This window comes from Daldinia vernicosa (assembly GCF_022497035.1).
Source record: "Daldinia vernicosa strain CBS 139.73 unplaced genomic scaffold F5Y00scaffold_11, whole genome shotgun sequence".
Taxonomy (NCBI): Eukaryota; Fungi; Ascomycota; class Sordariomycetes; order Xylariales; family Hypoxylaceae; genus Daldinia; species Daldinia vernicosa.
Window position 1 is genome coordinate 492,344 of NW_025953927.1, and position 19,343 is coordinate 511,686.

General features: G+C 46.9%; 7 protein-coding genes across 7 annotated transcripts; 2 read left to right on the plus strand and 5 right to left on the minus strand.

Moving 5' to 3' along the window:
- Positions 1–397: 397 nt before the first annotated feature.
- On the minus strand, positions 398–2,300 carry F5Y00DRAFT_251841 (MFS general substrate transporter; the record flags this gene model as incomplete). Its single annotated transcript, XM_048009869.1, has 6 exons — positions 398–859; positions 910–1,058; positions 1,116–1,737; positions 1,840–1,853; positions 1,921–1,939; positions 2,001–2,300. 6 exons carry the CDS (start codon positions 2,298–2,300, stop codon positions 398–400), a joined length of 1,566 nt encoding a protein of 521 aa, XP_047867166.1.
- Positions 2,301–4,192: 1,892 nt separating this feature from the next.
- On the minus strand, positions 4,193–4,880 carry F5Y00DRAFT_17895 (uncharacterized protein). The gene is made up of 2 exons (XM_048004970.1): positions 4,434–4,880; positions 4,193–4,381 (listed from the first exon to the last, which is right to left on the minus strand). The coding sequence occupies exons 1-2, from the start codon at positions 4,707–4,709 to the stop codon at positions 4,259–4,261; spliced, it is 399 nt and encodes a 132-aa protein (XP_047867167.1). The 5' UTR covers positions 4,710–4,880; the 3' UTR covers positions 4,193–4,258.
- A 37-nt stretch (positions 4,881–4,917) lies between these two features.
- F5Y00DRAFT_259777 (uncharacterized protein) lies at positions 4,918–5,740 on the minus strand (the record flags this gene model as incomplete). The annotated part of the gene is made up of 3 exons (XM_048010932.1): positions 4,918–5,188; positions 5,237–5,319; positions 5,375–5,740. 3 exons carry the CDS (start codon positions 5,738–5,740, stop codon positions 4,918–4,920), a joined length of 720 nt encoding a protein of 239 aa, XP_047867168.1.
- Positions 5,741–10,244: 4,504 nt separating this feature from the next.
- Positions 10,245–11,872, plus strand: F5Y00DRAFT_230717 (quinone oxidoreductase putative). The gene is made up of 4 exons (XM_048006936.1): positions 10,245–10,502; positions 10,584–10,688; positions 10,772–11,211; positions 11,284–11,872. Exons 2-4 carry the CDS (start codon positions 10,661–10,663, stop codon positions 11,824–11,826), a joined length of 1,011 nt encoding a protein of 336 aa, XP_047867169.1. The 5' UTR covers positions 10,245–10,502; positions 10,584–10,660; the 3' UTR covers positions 11,827–11,872.
- Positions 11,873–13,404, minus strand: F5Y00DRAFT_230720 (alpha/beta-hydrolase). The gene is made up of 4 exons (XM_048006937.1): positions 13,068–13,404; positions 12,960–13,009; positions 12,769–12,896; positions 11,873–12,675 (listed from the first exon to the last, which is right to left on the minus strand). The coding sequence occupies exons 1-4, from the start codon at positions 13,192–13,194 to the stop codon at positions 11,991–11,993; spliced, it is 990 nt and encodes a 329-aa protein (XP_047867170.1). The 5' UTR covers positions 13,195–13,404; the 3' UTR covers positions 11,873–11,990.
- Positions 13,405–13,716: 312 nt separating this feature from the next.
- Positions 13,717–15,825, plus strand: F5Y00DRAFT_259780 (replication factor-a protein; the record flags this gene model as incomplete). The annotated part of the gene is made up of 5 exons (XM_048010933.1): positions 13,717–13,763; positions 13,836–14,005; positions 14,068–14,158; positions 14,215–15,657; positions 15,729–15,825. 5 exons carry the CDS (start codon positions 13,717–13,719, stop codon positions 15,823–15,825), a joined length of 1,848 nt encoding a protein of 615 aa, XP_047867171.1.
- A 429-nt stretch (positions 15,826–16,254) lies between these two features.
- On the minus strand, positions 16,255–18,417 carry F5Y00DRAFT_230725 (uncharacterized protein). Its single transcript, XM_048006938.1, has 2 exons — positions 17,773–18,417; positions 16,255–17,711 (listed from the first exon to the last, which is right to left on the minus strand). Exons 1-2 carry the CDS (start codon positions 18,151–18,153, stop codon positions 16,617–16,619), a joined length of 1,476 nt encoding a protein of 491 aa, XP_047867172.1. The 5' UTR covers positions 18,154–18,417; the 3' UTR covers positions 16,255–16,616.
- Between the last annotated feature and the right edge of the window lie 926 nt (positions 18,418–19,343).

Below are 19,343 nucleotides of genomic sequence, written 5' to 3' on the forward strand. Positions count from 1 at the left end.
ATAGATAGAACATCACTAGGTAGTTATAGAAATAGATGATCTGGGTATTCAAGTGTTGAGCACTTCTAATAGTCAGCGCATAACTAAGCTATTTTAAACTATGCACATACGAGTAGGATCAAGAGAATTACGTGAATAAGCCGGGAAATCCAATAGTTGCGAACTGAATGACATTGGAAAAGGCTATAGCGTAGTGATGCTTCGCGAAACACGAGCTGAGTAAGAACTCGCAAGTAAATCTAGGGCATATATACATAAACCGTATCCCCTCGCAGTGGCCCGTGTGAAGGCCCATCTGCATCTTGATATTCGGCCAGAGTCATGGCATATCTGGGCATAGTCAATTGCCAATGGATATCGCCTTAAACGAATCCCTTTCTCCCGCAAGGTGAGTGCATCATAAACTATAAACGAACTCGGGATTCTCCCGATCCGTCAGATCAAGAAATTCCTGCCCATCTACCTTAGTATAACCAGGACTGGCTCGGATACCAGCCTTGATCTTGTTCTGACGCCTACACCAGATGTTGATAAAGACTAAAATAGCGAACGATACGAACATGCATACGAGGATCGTTATGTTGGCGTTGCGATACTGCGGCGCATCGTTGGTCTGGAACACTTGAGGGCCAATAATGTTGCCTACGCAGTAGGCGGTGAGATACATTGCTGCGACGGTGGTCTTCTTTGTCCATCCTGCCACATTCGTTGAGATAAGTCCTAGTAGGGCTACGAATCCGGTTGAAGAGGACTGATACAGGTAATAACCGGCCAGCCGCCCGCCACTGTTATTAAGTGGTAGGAGAAGGATAAGAAACAGGCCCAGCACCGACAGTAGGACGCCGGCAGCACCAAATAGCTAGATAATTCGTTAGAATTGTTTGCAATGTACGGAATGGGATGCCTAACAATGCGGTTTTTGAATCGATCGCCAAAATGCCCAGCGACTAGGAGAGTGATGACCTGGACAGCACCGCCGGGTGCCCCTAAAAGAAGGGATTCATTCTCCGAGAACCCGAATGAAACGATGAGCTGTGAGAAGTAATTTGACATTCCACCTGACCGGAAGCATCAGTCTTAGGTTTCAAGTATAAGTGTACCTATGGATAACACACCGTTAGGGATCGAGCAAATGACACTATTAAGTACGAACGCCCAGATCATAGGATCCGTAAGCGCTTCTTTGCACTGGTACCATTTAAAATGCTTGTTCCCAACGCCCTGTTGGTTGATGCGAATACGTTCGACGGCCATAATTCGTTCCTGCTGTGTCAAGAACCGGGCGTTCAGTTGACTGTCTGGCATGAGATATAAGAACAAGACGCCCATGAAGGCCGTGAAGAAACCGGTGACGAGGAAGACTAATTGCCACGACTTGATTAATATAGGATGAGCCTCTGTGCCAACGGCAATGCCATAAGCTACAACGCCTCCCACGATTTGACCCCAGCCGTTAAAGCTGAACCACCACGCCACCCTCGCCCCCTGCTCCCTTTTGGTATACCACTGGGACGTGAAGAGGGCAAACCCGGGGCTAACGGCGGCCTCGAAGGCGCCGAGGAAGAATCTCACCGTCATTGCCGCGGCAAAGTTCTTCACGGCCGCCATGCAGCAGAGAACGAGCCCCCACAGTATTACGTTGAAGGCGGAATATTTCGCCAACGGTAGCCGCTGGAGAAGACGATTTGTTGGCCATTCCCAGAAGAGATAGCCGAAGTAAAACACAGACGCTATCCACTGTATAGTTAAGGGTAAAGGTAAGTATGGATCAAACTAAGAGCCCAAGAAGGCACTTGGGCGTTCTGAAGTTAAATTCTCCGGGAAGAGGAAATGGCTTACGGAATAGTCTTGACCTGAGATGAACATTTGTCAATGATATTCGTATTATATATATATGCTGTCGACTCCTAGAGGACTTACCTATGAGATTGATATCTGTCTGCGGGGAGCACACACACAATGTAAGTGTACGCCTTGACACGAGTACGGGCTCATCTCACTTTAATCCCCATGATAGAGGCATACGACAAAGTAGTTTTATCCAAATAATTCAACCCGTAGACGACGCAAAGCAGAGGCATCAAATTACGATCGATCTTCCTCAATAGCCTCTTCTCGTCCTCCGGCGTCAAAACTACAGCTTCTCCAGCCACGAGCTTCAACGCCTCGTCCGGGTCATTGTTAATTATATGCTTGTTCATAGAGCCAATTCCGGCAGCAGCAGCTGTAGGCGGATCGCTTGCCGTCTTCTCGACATCGGCCGACGAAGCCGTTGTCGATATTTGTTTGACCTCGGGCATGGCTGGTGCTCGGATTTTGCAAACCACCAACTGCTGGTAGTAGGTAGTAACAATGAGGGGTTGATTATTAGATGGAGGTTTAAGTTTGAAATTGGAGATAGATAGACGCTTAGTTTAAACAGAAAAGGCGAAGGAGAACCATGATACTGACTGTCGGTTATCTTCGCTGATAAGCACTTATATGTGTGGCAATATCAAAGACAAAGATATAAGTCGGGGTATAACCAATCAAATAGTGTTCCCGCAATCAGGGAGAGCGTTGCTACGTAAATGAAGCCTGGCGGTGCGAGCGGATCACAGCATTAAGCCTACCTACCTATATTCATTCAACTCTTATTAAAGGTCACATATGAATCTCTTACATATCAACTTGGGAACCTCTTGGATAAAATTTACCGAGGTGAATGAGAATATCTTTGAGAAAATGCCATTGTTACCTACCGAACTTCACATGAGGGGTAGTGCTGGGATCTCTTATCTCCATGATCGACAGCGTTAAGTAAGTATTATATGCTTTGTTAGAATCAAGAGTCTCGGAGTCTTAGATACGAGAATATTCTCAACTACCCTCGAGACTGACTAACGGTATCTATCTGAATATTAGATATTACCTAGATACACCGAGTGAGTCCAAGGTGAACAGCGTCCCCGGTTGACGGCTTACATGTAAGTAAAGTTGAGATAAGTCTTCTATTATTACATGCCTATCCCTTGATACGGACAAATCTTACTGCGCCAGCCGTATGGAACTTACCTAAACCCCCGATCGAGACCCTCGGCGAAATACCTAGACGCTGAGACCAGCAGAGGTCGAGGCTATGCATGTAGGTATTTGAATAACCAAGCCGCCTAAGCCACAAGCAATACTCTGCGCCATCTACGTCGCACACGCCCTTATTGGATTTGTCTCACGTATGTACCTTAGGTAGATTTGTCGCACGAGGTACATACCTAGGTATATGCAGTACCTACCTACATGTATCTAGTCCCTACGGCGACGACGTCAGTCACAAGGCCGGATAGATACCTAAGGCAGGTACCCGTCCGACGCTGGGCTGCTTTTGGGTGCAACCGACCCTAATAAATCTTAATCCTTCACATGCACGCCCCGTCACGTTGCGTCCTCGTCCTGATAAAGGGTTGGGCGGGAAGCAATGTTGCAGTAGTCTACCGGTACCTGACGACGCAGGGACGCCGAGGTGTGATATGAGATCCATCTCTACGAATAGCATAACGTACCTAACCTACACGCATATGACGGTACGGTAACCCTACATTACGTATAGACATGTAGGTACCTACACAGTACCTTTCATGTCGGCTACATGAGCGTGTCCTAAAGTAGAAACACGTGTCTTGTCTCGGGTGTCGTAAACAAGTGACGTTGTCCTTGTGTCTCTCGCCTTTAGTAAGACTTGTTTTAACAACTAACCAGCTAACTTATAGTCAATCGAGACTAAATACATAAGATCGACACATCTACTAAACCTGAGACCGCCGGCTTACGTGTAATTGTAAGTAGCGTAAGTGCACGGGCAACTGGATCGTCAATGATCAACGGGTACATCGTTACTAATGTACGCGATCATGCCCACCGTTCATCTGATCTGAATCTAAATATAACACCTAGCCATTCGTAGATCACTCTGCCCAATTAAGCGGTAAATACACCTTGCGTGAATATCCAAAACAAATGAATATATACCTATCTGGACATATACTAGGCTTCGTGGAGCGATTGAAGCGGGAATACCAGGTATAATAAGAAACAATAGTTACTTAACTAATCTAAATAAACTTCAACATTTGGGGACTATTATGATATGATTGTTAGGTATACACTCATACAAGCATTGACAAAGTTACCAACTGAGAGATTTACGATCATAGATAGGACTCAGTCACACATCATAGGAACAAGGAGAGAATATTAAGATGCCGGACCAAAACTTGGCCTCCTAGCCATGTTTACGTTGCCATTGAACTATTGTACAAGGACTCCGTAAGCACAGGAGAATTTGTCCGGAGACCAATAAAACATCCAGCCAAAAGACAACAGATATGTTGCAACCCTTGCCGAAAATATTAACAAAGCCCGACTCTCCAAGGTTTGTACATGAAGGAGAAGTCAGCAATTAGCAAGAGCACGAGAATTGAAATTTCCTGGGTGAAGACGGGTAAAAGGTGGTGAAGATTGAAATGGTTTGATTTTGTCCAAAGGCTCCGAAACGAAGTGATTTTTCCATCCAAGTATCCGCCAGGAAATATCCCCTCAAGATCCAAAAAACCTCCCTGACCATTCCAAGCGCCAGGAGACCTCACACAATTGTAATCCTCCGTGGTTATATTTGGTTGGTTGCCCGAAATACCGAGACAAGAAATTACAAGAATCAAAATTAGATCCCGCATGCGTGGTCGTTATACTCCATAGTGCAATGCAGAACACCGTGCCGTTAACAATCCCTGTCTAAACACTTCCTCCAATCCCATTCACAACTCCAGACTGCTTCCTGTCATGAGCGTCGGAAGCATCCCTCTCGATCACCGAATATTAGGTACTATCGAACAAAGGAGAATCGTAGGTCATAGACTCGGTTACTGAGCTGAAATTGCCCGCTTACAAAAGAGCAGCGGCAAGACCGAGAAGACCAGCGAGGCCAGCTCCGGAGAGGGCAGCAGCCTTACCGGCACCCGCAGTGGGGATGGCGGTAGCCGAGGCGGAAGCACTGGTAACACCGGGAGCACCACCGGTAGGGTAAACCGAGGTGGGGGTGTTGACGGGGGCGGTGCTGGCGGTGCTGTTAGGGTAGCTGGGGGGAGCCGGGACCGAAGTAGGGTAAGTAGGAGGGGCCGGGCCACTGCTGGCGGGAGCACTACCAGCGGGAGCACTGTTTCCATGTTAGTTCATTTAGTCTTATGTGAGAAATCCTTCTTACCAAGTAGCGCAGGAAACTGACGAAGTAGTGTAGATGGGCTTGCTGATGGTGCAAGGGCAGTCAGTGATGGTCAAGGTGGTGGCCTATCGAATTTTGTTAGTCACGGAATTATTTGATAGATTTTGTAGATTTGCATACCTCAGTGACAGTGTAGGTGTTGGTGCCGTAGGTGATCTGAGTAGGGCCGGGGCAGTAGGTCTCGTACGAGGTAACGACCTCAGTGGTGTACTGAGTAGCGTTACCGGCGGCAGGGAACGAAGCCGGGGCAGAGGCCGAAGAGCTGACAGCCGGGTAAGAGGCGGGAGCAGAAGCCGAGGAGGTCACGACGGGGACCGAGGCGGAAGCAGAAGCGCTGGAAACCGGGGCAGACTCGCTAGCGCTGGAGACGGGGTAAGCAGCGGGCTCGCTGGCGCTGGATACAGGGTAGGCAGCAGGTTCGCTAGCGACCGGGTAGGAAGCAGAGGCGCCAGCGGCGAAGGCGAGAGCAGCAACGGAGAACTTCATTTTGACTGAGTTGTCTGGTATTAAGTGACTCGTGTAAGAGTTGTTTGTCGAGGATTAAGTATCTATAGGTAGAGCAAATAAGTATGCTGTATAACGAATGAAATTGACTGATAAGTCAGGGTGATTATTTGCAGAGAAAGTTGTGTGGGTGAGGAAGGAAAAGAGAGGAAGGATTGTCGGTCTTCGGATGTGTTGGATTTATATACAGAACAAACGGCATGGGGGGAGGGGGGAGGTTGCTTCCAGGTTGCTTTTCCAGGTTGCTTTCCAGCTGTACACCAAGCAACGTGAACTTCACCTACTCCAGTATTCGTACATTAGATAGATAGCCTATCCTTACCGTATCCCGGTTACTGCCAGGGCAGTGGACGACGGGGCCCGAGGCGCTAGGATAGCAGGGTCGATTCCGTCTCCATCTATATTTGCTCCATTTTTATTTTATTTTTTCTCCCATACATAGTAACTTATTTCGCTTTTTTATCCAATCGTGAGTAATTATGCCCATGGCTGAAAGCTGTTGCGCACATACTGTACACACGCAGAATACATTATGTGTGTATTATGAGTGCGTGTATCGTTCGCCCCCCAGAGGGACCTCAGGGGTATCTCTTCTTAGTGTATGTACACTACTATGTACCTAACATAGTAGTTAGCGGTGCATGATGAGCGTCAAAATCTGCCCCTTTTGGGGTCGAAGTGTGGATTTCCCCCATGATGACTTGGTCGTTCTTAGCATGTACAACTCAGGATACATACCTCACTTCAGGTCGATATACCTCTGAAAAGGCTAAAAGGGGGTGTACCAGCTGCTAAGCCCCTATTAGGAGCACATTGAACTCAAGGTATCTTGCAGGGCTATTCAATATGGTTGAGTACAATCGGTGTGATGAATCATTATCAGGTGGCCATAACTAGGAACACGAGATGGGTCTTGGAACAATAGTTCGGAATTATTTAGGATCTCATCGTTCGTTGGCTGGTTGGGATGATGCGGGCCGGGGGGTTGTGCGTATGTATTGTACATACATAGTGTAGTGTAGCATGCAGGCATCCTGCAAGGAACAGCGCCAGAGCTGGGGCGACATGTCGGTATGCACAGTCAGTTTCTAGTTTGGCGGTTTGCGGAAATTGGGACGCCACTAGCCTAGACTTTTCTGCTTGGCTAAAAGCCCATAATTATCAACTTATTCTTAGTACATACTGATTTATCGGTGATACGGCTAGGCTTGTTCCGGACCGAGTTGCCATCGTAAAATCCGTACCCATCTTTATCGTATTTCGAATCCGTGCTCAGATAATGTCTAGCATACCCAGAATGCGGGATGGGTCAAAATCCAAAAATTTAAAGGGCCAAAGGTCAAAGGTCAAAGATTAAAAGTCAAAGTTGCCACTTGCCAATTGCAGACGCAGGAACAGATTGCGCTTCTGCAGGAACCGCAATTGTGGACAAAGATGCTGACACCATAAGCAAAAAATTCAATCGCTCCGATAACAGCCCAAGTACGTTAGGTACTATTGTACATACATACATAGTACATACTATATATGGATTAATGCGGGAAATCCGATAAAACTTTACCTATTTGGGTATTTATGCAAGGAAGAATAAGGTATTGCCGATTAAAACAGCAATGCATTTAACCCTGTTCGGTAAATTTATTCAGGGGTTCACACCTCCTAAACAGATGAGGCACAGTTAACAGACTCTCAGACTTTGACCCCAACTCCGATTTGGGAAAAGTACGAGCGCCGCTTTTGAACCAACCAATTCGAAAGCTGATCGTAACGAGGAACACCGTACGGAATACCTACACGATTCGCATGTTACTTATGTTTAATGCAGCACGTGTAAAGGAGAAAGACGTGTAACTACCCAGACACCCAGATACCCAGCTAATTACCATTGTACAATAGGGCTGGTCGTATTATCATCATGCCTTTTCGAGTTATGACGGGGTAAAACCCCTGAGGTAGCCCCCTGGTTGACAAGACGCTACCGATAACCGGCTGGTCCTCTCCAGGATTGAAATCTGGATTGGTTCTCCTAGACCGACGCGGAAATTATGTACCAAGCGTTCCTCGAGGTTTTCTGGAAAGCCAGCCAACCCTCATTAACAGGTTTGATAAGAACCAGGACTCAATATTTTTCCGTTGTTCTAGATCTAGCAGTGTAGCATGGGTGCAATCGGACCATGTTGTTGCAAGTAATTTGGCACCTCGTATCAATCCGTCTTCGAAGGCACTTGGGATAAGGAAAATGGAAAATTCAATGCAAAATAATCACCCATTACATACACATGCACAGCTGTGTTAAAGGGAGATGGGTCCTCTCAGATAATTGCCTCGATGCGGTGTAGATGTAATAGTCTATCGTTTGCAGAATCCATGCAGCCAGCAAGCAGTATTTCCATGTTGGTGCCTCGTATCTAACGATATAAAAACTCCTAAGAGAATCTCGCTAAGAGAATCTCGCTAAAAGTCTCTAGCATGTCTTTTCGATCAACTAACTAGGGTTTTACTACATACGTAGGTTTTCCCTTTCTCCTTGGGTTCCACAAGCGTCTGCTCAGACCACTGAGGCCAAGTCGGTTGATGGTGTAGTAGATCTCACCTAAGCTTTAAGGCATCGGGGCTGAATCTGGCTCAAATCTGAATGTCTAATGTCTAATTCGATTCAATGATCCGCCTGTAAGTTTCAACTTAGGACTGATAGTACAGACGCAGCTAGAGCTGAGACCGAAGTGATCTCCGAGTTTTAGTTTAACTCGACCTGTCATGTCACTTATTGTGTCACTTACTACATACGTTAGGTACAACACATTGTAATGTCAAAAACAGGTATGGGGCTCTTGATCGAAATAGGCTATCTAACATCAATAAAGTGAAGTTCGTCTATGGAGTCCTCCGGAGTTGCTTAATGGGGATTACATGGGCCTCTCCATGTAATTTCCACCGTTCCCACATGGATGAATTCAGAGATCTTCGATGCAACCGCTGCCACGGTAATCAAATACATACGAGATCTTGTTTAATAACGCAGGGCTACCAATCAACGCCTGCTCTGCATTTAGTTGTGACTTTGTCTTTATTATGTTCTACTCTCGTACGCGTTCATTAACGCCTAAACCTCTCTACATAGTAAGGGAAGAGTAGACAGATTCTATCGAGGTGGATTTTTACTACATCCCGTCATCTCGAACTATCGTTACTTATGCTCTACTCAACGTAGGGATTTGTCCAACTTGCAAAGGTCGTTATTTGCTTCAAGTCGGTCTGTCGATATGGGCGTTTCGCCTCGAAATACCAACTCGTCCGATATTATCAGTCGGTTCCATGCGTATAAGGTCCTGGGGCTAGCGAACTGTTGGGCTACGCTTGTCTTTAATTGAGATGCAGGCTCGTTATACGGGGACCTCGTTACCGTCATGTCACGAACGAGATATCAACGACCAGATATATTTCATCGAATAGCACTCCGATAAAATTTACGAGCCTCAGCCAGGGAGCGGCTAAGCGTAGAATTATCTTCGAATGCTTGTTTCGATATGATAAGTGTTTACGACAGCAAGTGTCCCGGGTTAGATGAGCTGCTTGGTAGATATGGTTCACATTCGTCTAGCCGCCGTGCGCCTAAGCAACTCGAGAGTATGACGCAATATTTTACGCTGCGAAGAAATAGTGATGGCTTGGATGAGGGAGATGAGGGCCGGTAGAATTGGTGCTCCAGTTGTGATTTGAAGATTTAAGATATGGATTTAAGATATGCTTATGTTAGGGGATTAACTACCTAAAGCTCACCGTAGATGACCATTCGAACCCCTCTGTGTTAGTCAAAAGACACCGAACGCCGACGTACGTCTCCGAAGAGTTAGTGTGGTTTTATAATTTCGTCTCCGCCGGTAGTAAGAGATCGGGATTCGGCGTACGGGTATGAATGGAATAATTTAGATGTCGGGTTAAATCAGCGAGTTCGACAAATCAAATAAAAGCTTGACTTGACTCGGGCCTGACTTGACTCGGCTTGGATAGATAGCTTTTTCGGGATATTTGCCCAGGTCAGGTATAAAATTTTTTTATTTACCTATTAAGCAAATAAGTTAAGGCTATCCAGGTCCACTTTAGTATATATCTAAGGGATATGATTGGTCAATTTAGGGCAAATTATCAGACAATATTTGTTTGTATGATCGGCAACGTTTTATATTAAGGTAATTACAGGGTCTTTTCTAGCACCTTTATACAATTAACGTAATAATAAGCTATTGAGATGATTTTATTCTATTCTATATATACGTACAAGGTAATAAGGCTATTTGGAATCGTCTTTTTTAAGATCACGATAACTTTTTAGTGTTGGGGATGGGCCTGGATGGGTATATCTTAGATTACCCCGACTCTAACCAATCGGATCCCGGAGATTTTATTACCCGGACTTTTGCCGGTATCGATACCGTAGATGCCTCAAGTCAAGCCCACGATACGGCCAAGTAAGCCTCATTTTTCATTTTATTTGACTTAACTCGATACGAGTCAAGTCTTTACAGTTATTTGGCTTGACTTGACTCATCGAACTCGCTGGGTTAAATAGCTTAACTTAGTAAACTTGATGTCATCTAGCATCTTCCATTAGGGTGCATACTGTACACTACATACAGCTGTCGCCATCAGTCGAAGTAACCTACGCGGTGCTAACCTCTAACAAGTAAAATAGGTACTAATTATCCAACCAGACTTGCCATTGATTTCAAAGCATACCTCCTAGGTAATGTCTATCTGAACTATTTAAGAGTAACAGTATCATCGATAACTTGAGGTCCTTACATATAATTTAAATATCAAACAGATAATTGTCTTTGGCTTCCCCGAACCTTCGTTCTACTTGCCATAACTACCTCCTATAATACTGTCCTTGGAACCAAAATGAGTAGTAACACAATGAAAGCCGTCGGTATGTGATTTATGACCAAGTTCCCGTCTTCATATAACTATCACATGTAACTAGACATAAAAGCTAACGATACTCCAACGCAGAGGTTAGAGGCGGGAAAGGGCCCGCCACCTCACTATTCATAAATCCCCAGACCCCCAAGCCCGAGCCCAAGGAGGGCGACGCTCTAGTGCGTATCAAAGCCTTCGGGCTAAACCGTATGGATCTTATCCAGCGCGAGGGACGGTATCCGCTCCCGCCGCAAGCGCCGTCTACTCTGGGTGTCGAGTTCAGCGGCACGATCGAGTCGTTCGGGCCCGGCCCGCACGGCGACTTCGAGGTCGGGGACGCCGTCTTCGGCTTAGCGTACGGCGGTGCGTACGCCGAGTACATCGCCGTAAGCTCCAAGATGTTGCTGCACAAGCCGGATAGCTTCTCCTGGGAGACGGCAGCAGCCATCCCCGAAACATGGATTACGGCCACACAGGCGCTGCATCTAGTAGGCGAATTCACGGCGGGTAAGACTGTTTTGTGGCACGCAGGTGTAAGTATACTCTCCCTCAAACACCGTCCTCATATTGCATTAGGTAGGTACTCAATCTCACCTTCTACACAGGCCAGCGGTGTTAGCATCGCAGGGATCCAGCTCAGTCTTGATAGCGGCGCGAGTGCCGTCTACGCAACTGCCGGTACAGATGAGAAATGCCGGTTCGTCGAGCGCGAGCTCGGTGCTACTAAGGCATTCAACTATAAAACACAGGACTGGGCCAAGGAAATTCTAGAGGCAACGGGTGGCAAGGGTGTTGATCTTATCGTAGACTTCATCGGGGCTAGCTACTTCCAGAAGAACCTCACGGTTGCAGCAAGAGATGCCCGATGGGTTCTCCTCGGCTTGCTGGGCGGTACTCGCCTTGACGGAGTAGATTTTAGTATGCTACTCTACAAGCGAATCCGGCTTGAGGGCAGTACATTACGGAGCCGAGATCTCGACTACCAAGGTCGGTTGAGGGACAAGCTGGCCGAATATATCCCTCACTTTGAGAGCGGCAAACTGAAGGTCCTGATCGATACAGTCCTACCTATGGACGAGATCGTTAAAGCGCACCAGCTGCTCGAGGAAAATAAGACAAGGGGAAAGATTGTCTGCACAGTTCCATAGAAAAAGCGTACAAACAAGATCTCAGGGATCTATTTATGACTGAAATCCGCGTAGCTACTGAACTTGAAAACCTAATCGCCATGCTCTCCCAGCGCTGTGCTCTCCTAACTAGAAGACAACCAGAGAATGCCGTGAAGTCAGTTATGACCTTGTTTACTCGTCTTCTAATGTTCCTTGAGCCATCTTAACATCTGCTCGAAAGCTGTTATTTGCGCGTTCTTGATATGGGCGTCATCGTAATCTCCAATGACGGCAAAGCCATGCGGAACACCGGGATAGACCTGGACTTCATGCTCCACATTCTCCGTGGACATTATGTTTTCTCCGGTTTCGCGGACTTCGTCGGGAAATAGAGGATCGCTTTCCACACAGACCAAGCTCACAGGGACTTTCAATCCCTGAAAATCTTCTGGTGATACTAAAGTTGCATGCGCCAGTGCACCTGCTCTGATATACGGGCCCTTCTTTGGTGGGCTTGCCCCTTCACCTGCTTCCTCGTCGGCAGCTTTCTGTGCGCCAGTCCAACCTTTCTGCGCGTGACTACGCTCACTGGCCAGCAAGAGCACATACCGTCCGCCGAAACAATAACCCACGGCGTATATGCCGCCTCCATTACCGACCGCATCCGCGAACTCGCCTTTACATGCGTCGATAACTTTCTCGAGTATGGGCATGACCTTTTCTTCGGTATGGCGTGCTAACCACTCGTCAATTACGAACGACTTTGCGATCTCGACGGCCTTGAGTTTGAGCTTGTCGAGGAATGAGGTCTCTTGCGCTTCAGCTTCGGAAATAGGTGAAGAGTTTGGCGCAGGGTTGCCTTCAAAAAGATCGGGCATCACGACGACACTGCATCAACAATTAACATCAACCATATAAACCCTAGACGAGCGTCCATATTTAAGTTGTGATGCTATATCCAACATCTTGAGGTATACGTACAAACCTTCATCGGCAAACTTGTCCGCTTGAACCTGATTGTTCGTCGACTTTATTCCCGTGCCGCTCGAAAGAAGGAGAAGGAGTTTTGATGGATTCGTCGGGTATGTTTCCGGCTTTGCAAGGTAGACCTACTATGATATGAGCGTGGGCTTATAAGTAAACGGCGGCTATTGCTGTGTCGGAGGACTAACATCCACTCCACCAAGTTTCCTCAGTTCTCCCTTTGGAGCTAGACCGGCAGCTGTGTAGTAATATGTCAATGCCGACACTAGTCGACGTGCTTGTTGAATATGACTTACGGGTAGGCCTGTCGGAAGTGCAATGCTCGCCCATTGTAGGACCTGTCTGTGCAGGAGTGTCGCCTAGAACCACAGTCTCTTGAGCATCGCTCTCAGGAGATCTAGTTGCAACATCGGCGTCTGCCATGGTGATGGAAGTAATCAATCGTTACGGTGTTGTAGGTAGAATAAAAGTTTGAAGAGATTTAGGGAATACGTACCTAGGTATGTATGTAGAAAGACGAAACGTAAGACACGAGGTATTCATGTGCTTGGCAACGCACCTCCTACATACATAGATCTTTGTAGGTACCTGCCTACTTAGCAGTCTAGGTACATAGATGCTGCTGACGACGCCTGAGAGAATGACGTACGAGGAGTTGCCAGCTGACAGTCTCCTAGCTTCAGCTTGTAGCCCCACGTGTACATGTACCTAGGTACCTATATAAATTGCTAGAGAACCTTACCTTAAGAACCCCGCGCTTCAGACGCCACAGGACCCACTACTTAATTCATGACGCGACTTTTTTGGGCCGACGCGTTTATTAGATTGACCTCTCCCACTGTCAAGACCACTATCAAGATTGCAACATCGGCTTTCGACATAACATACCTAGGCATCTTGCTGTCTTCGAAGAGTCAACCTAACAAGGCAAATTCAAGTTCCAGCATGTCGGCTGCAGCAGCGCAACAAGCTATCACCCAAGGGGCTCTCGAGTATGTAAACCACTATCAGCATCTTTTTCTTTACTGCCTAGACTTATACATATATGCTAACTATGATCCCAGCGCCATCTTCAGCGACCCAGACCATGTCGAGCAGCTCTTCCCAGTTCCTGTCTTACAATGCCTACAAATAAAGCCCCTCGCCCCACAGCAAGGCCCTTCCGGCCAACCTGAACGCTACCGTGTAGTCTTAAGTGATATACGCAATTATGTCCAATGCATGTTGGCAACACGTACGTTTCGATGCCTACCTGACTGCGAGACCGCGACGCAATGATACTTACACTGTTCTTAGAGGCCAACCATGTAATCCACGATAACTCCCTCGTCCGCGGAGCTCTGGTTCGGATTAAGTCGTATCAAGCAAATGCAGTCAAGGGAAAGAAGTAAGTATTAAATAAGCTGATCCAGTTTAGCATTTCCAGTGGTTAACAATATATAGCATTCTAATTATCCTCGACCTTGAAGTCGCTACTGAGCTCGGTGTGCACGACCGGATCGGCGAACCCCAGGCATTCGAAGCCAAGCCACAAGCCGCTAATACTACTGCAGCCATAGGCGCATCGAATTTCTACGGCGTAAAGACAGAGTCTTCGGCACCGGTCAAGTCGGAACCTGTATCGTCACGCATGGGCGGAGTTACAAGCACATCTCACGGCAATGGGAACAATGTCATCTACCCTATCGAGGCTCTTTCGCCCTATGCGCACAAGTGGACTATCAAGGCTCGTGTAACACAGAAGTCCGACATTAAGACCTGGCATAAGGCTTCTGGCGAGGGTAAATTGTTCTCTGTCAATCTTCTGGACCAAAGTGGCGAAATAAAGGCGACCGCTTTCAACGAGCAATGTGACCAATTTTACGATTTATTACAAGAGGGACAGGTCTACTATATTAGCAACCCCTGCCGTGTTTCTCTCGCAAAGAAGCAATTCACTAATCTCCCCAACGACTATGAACTCGCCTTTGAGCGGGATACTGTCATCGAGAAAGCCGAGGATCAGGCCAGTGTGCCCCAAGCCCGCTTTAATTTCGTCAACATCGAAGAGCTCCAGAATGTAGAAAAAGATGCTACCGTTGATGTTATCGGTGTTCTGAAGGAAGTTGGCGAGGTCTCTTCGATCACTTCCAAGAATACCGGCAAGCCGTTTGATAAGCGCGAATTGACTTTGGTTGACGACACTTCATACTCCGTACGCCTTACGATATGGGGTAAGACCGCTACTACATTTAACACTCAACCAGAATCTATCGTTGCGTTCAAAGGAGTAAAGGTATCTGACTTCGGTGGTCGATCTCTTTCTCTTCTTTCCTCCGGCAGCATGAATGTTGACCCCGATATCGAAGAGGCCCACCGTCTCAAGGGTTGGTACGACTCCCAAGGCCGTACCGACAACTTTGCCACCCACAATAACATGGCATCTATGGGCTCCGCCACAGGCCGTGTTGACCAGGCGAAGGTCATTTCCCAGGTAAAGGACGAGGGTCTCGGAACGGAAACTACGGACTACTTCAATCTAAAAGCCACGATTGTCTATATCAAGCAGGATAATTTCGCGTATCCTGCGTGTAGCAACGAACAATGCAACAAGAAGGTAATCGATCAAGGCGACGGCACATGGCGGTGTGAGAAGTGTGACGTCTCCCACCCGCGGCCACAGTACAGATACATCATGAGTGTAAATGTAAACGACCACACCGGCCAGCTCTGGCTATCATGCTTCGACGACGTCGGGCGCGTCATCATGGGCATGTCAGCCGACGAGTTGATGGAGATCAAAGAAAACGACGAGGACCGATTCCCTGCCATATTCGAAGCGGCCAACTGCACCAAGCTTCATTTCAGATGCCGGGCCAAGACGGATACGTACGGCGAAAACTCGCGGTATGTTAATTTGCTACTAATTACCTAACCAGCCGTACGATTATGAAGTCATCGCTAATGAAACGTTGCAGAGTACGCTACCAGGTGATGGGCGCCAACCAGCTGGACTTCCGAACTGAGGCCCTCAAGCTATCTGACATGATCAAACAATTTGGTATTAGCTCGTAATCGCAGCTCTCGACTCTCATTTAATGTGCGTGTATGTATCGGGCGCTTGCTAGTGCCTATCTACCTAGGTAATACGGAGTCGATGGAACACGAGGGCCTGGCAGCTCGTATTGTCGAGCCGGTGAACCACTAGTATAATTCATGGCAGGGGTTTGTGGATCCCTGATGAGGCACGCTGCTATTTGAAATTCGAATTTCTAAGCTCGTTAGCCCCGAACTGCTTGAGACAAACCCTCTGGTTTAGATGTCTCATCATTGCGTCTGGGCTATATGGATTTGTCGCGGATACGGCATCTACTAGGGCGAAATACTGTCAATACTGAATGAGCTAGGAGAATTAATCGAGTAAGGGTTAATTAAAATCCACATTGTATGCTACGAGAAAAATGTGCTTACGACACAGAATGGTAATGAAAAAGGTCAATAGTAGTAAATGGGATATCAGTGCGTTTATTCTTAATCCTGCTAGTGTCTCTAACAAGCTGAGAGGTCCGACGATTTCTTAACTGTCGTCCATCTCTGGCTAAAATGGCATTCCAAGCCATATCCATGAGGCACCGCTGCCTGCAGATGCAAATGTCCGTCCTCTAAACGCCGCCGCATAAGAACGCGCAATCGTGACATGTCGGTTTTCGGACCCCTCTCCAAACCAACTTAACTTAGCGGCCGTCTACCTCTCCAAGATTCGAAGAAAATGAATTCAGCCTCGAATCTCGGGCTTAATTAAAATATATTCGAGTTCCAGTCCAACGCGCTCGCCGAATGGGTGGTAAGAAGCGACATAGCTACGCTCAGCCAGTAGCAATCACACCGCCCATCAAATCTTCGTCATCCACGTGGGCATCGAATGCGAGGGTTGGATCCGGCTCGTTTTTGTCGCCTCGCAGTTTCTCCTTGGTCACATGCTTGATGTACTCCTTGCTTGTGCCTAGGCGTTCCTTTGTCGTTTTGAAGATAGGCTGTAGTTGCTTCAACCGGGCTGCCGTTCCAGCGAGCTCCGTAGCGAACTCCTTCTCCGAAAGGTGCGTAGACGGGGATAGGAAGGTAAGGAAAGCCGTGCCGTCGTCGTTCTTCTCGACCACCCCGTTTAGCATACCGGATATTATCATGTTTTGGACAAGAGTCTGCACGTCCTCGTCCTTCTGGAGCACATCTCCTGTCTCCGCACTTGTGGTCTGTTTGCGAATCTCGGAGAGCGAAATCTTGGAGTAGATCTGCTCTAGGCCCAGAACCTGCCACTTCTGATACGCCGCGAGGACTTCCTGAACCAGCCCGGTATTTCCATCTTCTAACCATATCTGTGTGTTCTTCTCAGCCTCGGCCTTTAGTCCCTGGGCATTATCGGTTACGAATAGCACTGCGAGCGCTGTGTATGGCTTTCCGATACTTCCATAGAGCTTGCTCGCCGCGGCCCCCGTGTATGATGGGGGGTCTGAAAGCTTTCCTGTAGAGAGCAAGCTGACCAACACCCACTTTTTGTAAGCCTCGACCATGATTTTACTTATGCCACCTTCGCGCGTAGGATATGTGACGACCCTCTCAAAGGCCCCATAGGCTTTCGCCCAATCTCTTAAATTACAATATGACATACCACGAAATATATCATATTCTAAGACGATGGAAGATTTCAAGTTAGTAGTGAGCCCCGTTTCTCGAGAGAGGTAGGCTGGGGGCGGTAAGGATAGATCGCAGAGGAATTTGGGCTCGCCGTAGTTGGCCATGCCGGGGTAGTATACGATATTCTTGTCGAGTACTGGAAGGGCTGGTAGGATGTTGTTTGTCTGGTAGGCAAGCTTAACAAGTTGAAAATGGGACATGGTGAGCATGCTTCCGGTCGGGTCAAGTCTCAGGATAGCTGTTGCGAGAGCACCGACAGCAACTGATGGCTAAAAAATACCGTTAGTTTATATAGAAGGATGTAGTAGAGTGTAGGCTATAGCAGCTTACCGGCAGATATTGACCACTTCCAGCGGCAAGCAAGATGTCATGCAAATGGCTTCTAGCATATCGGGCCTGGCGCGCGTCGAAGACGTATAGAAAGCGCACAAACTTGCTCAGAAGAGTATCACGAGGAATAGATGAGTCTAGGGCGGGAAGGGTGAGGGTATGAAGAACGGCGAGATACGATAAGGTATGTACGGCCGGGTCAAGTATGTCGATGAGTCGAGGGCCATGCGCAACCAGTGAGGCGTTATGATCTTTAAGTAACTTTGAAAGCCTGCTAACATGGAGCTTCGCTGCGGTATCAAAAGTGACGTTGTCGACCAGGCTGGAATCGGCACATTTGGATTCAGGGAACGATAGAAGCGTCGCGGCGAGTTGCTCCATGGCGATGGGCGCTCAAGGCAAGCGAAACAATAGCAGTGTCGTAAAACGGTGTCGTATTCCTAGAAGGTTGATATTGTCGACGTCTGAAATGTATTCTTTTTTTTTTGTCGTGATTTTAGATTTTAGGTAGGTAACTTTATGTTTTGTCGGATGCAGTTGGGTCTTGGTTAACGTGGGGGTGGGACGAAAGAGAGCTTCTACGGGAAGCTTAGCTGCCTTGCCTTTCTTTGGTGGGGCAGCGAGAATGGCATCTACGGCGTCGTTAATAAATTTGGAAGGTGGTGAATACATATGTATTATTAGTACTTACTCGAGTACCTAGCCCCAATTAAACTCGGCTCTAGTTACTAAGGGGTTTCACTTTAGCTTTGTTTCATTTTCCGGGGGCGGGGCAACTTCTACCAACTTCACGTACTTATTCCTTTCTCTACTCGTTCAATAGTATAACAACTTCATAATGCTACAAATAGGTTCAAAGCATACTAATTCTGAGATATGATATACGATATGTCTAACAAGGAAAAGCATCTGGCTGGACTTAAATGTTAGTATCTTATTTAGGTATGTTCCAAGATCAGGAGCTTTCAACCCAGGACATTCATTATCTTGGATGGTCATGATATATATACGTAATTCATAATTCACTAACCACATCACGATTCACAATTTCCTCAAATTCCAAAACTAACGAACCGACATTACCCGTATCGTCACCTTAACCTCTAGAAGGATAAATCTGCCATCCAAGGAGGTTATAGCCAAATAAAAGAGCTCTCCAATATAGCTTTCTTCTACATATGTAGTCTGCTGATATGTCTGTCTACAGTTTATTTATATTATATCAGTTACGTCACAATAGCCTAGGGAAGGGGGGTGACTGAACTAAATCTTTCAGCCATGATAAGCATATCGGTATATGACCTAAAGGAAATTCTTGTTTTGCAGCAAGAAACTGCTGTAGGACTATTATAAGGTTTGGTAGTTAGTAAATATTCAGTTGAAAGCCTAATTCGAGTATGTTCTTAGCATCTTATTGGTTGGTTTCTACACCACCTACTATAAGTGACGACACCATTGTTTGCCCCTTATTTATGATGTCTTAAATATCGGTCCTTGGTTTGATAATTATTATATGTTATACTCTCCTCGTGTCTCTTACATTTCTTCCCACCTCGCTCGGCTACGAAACC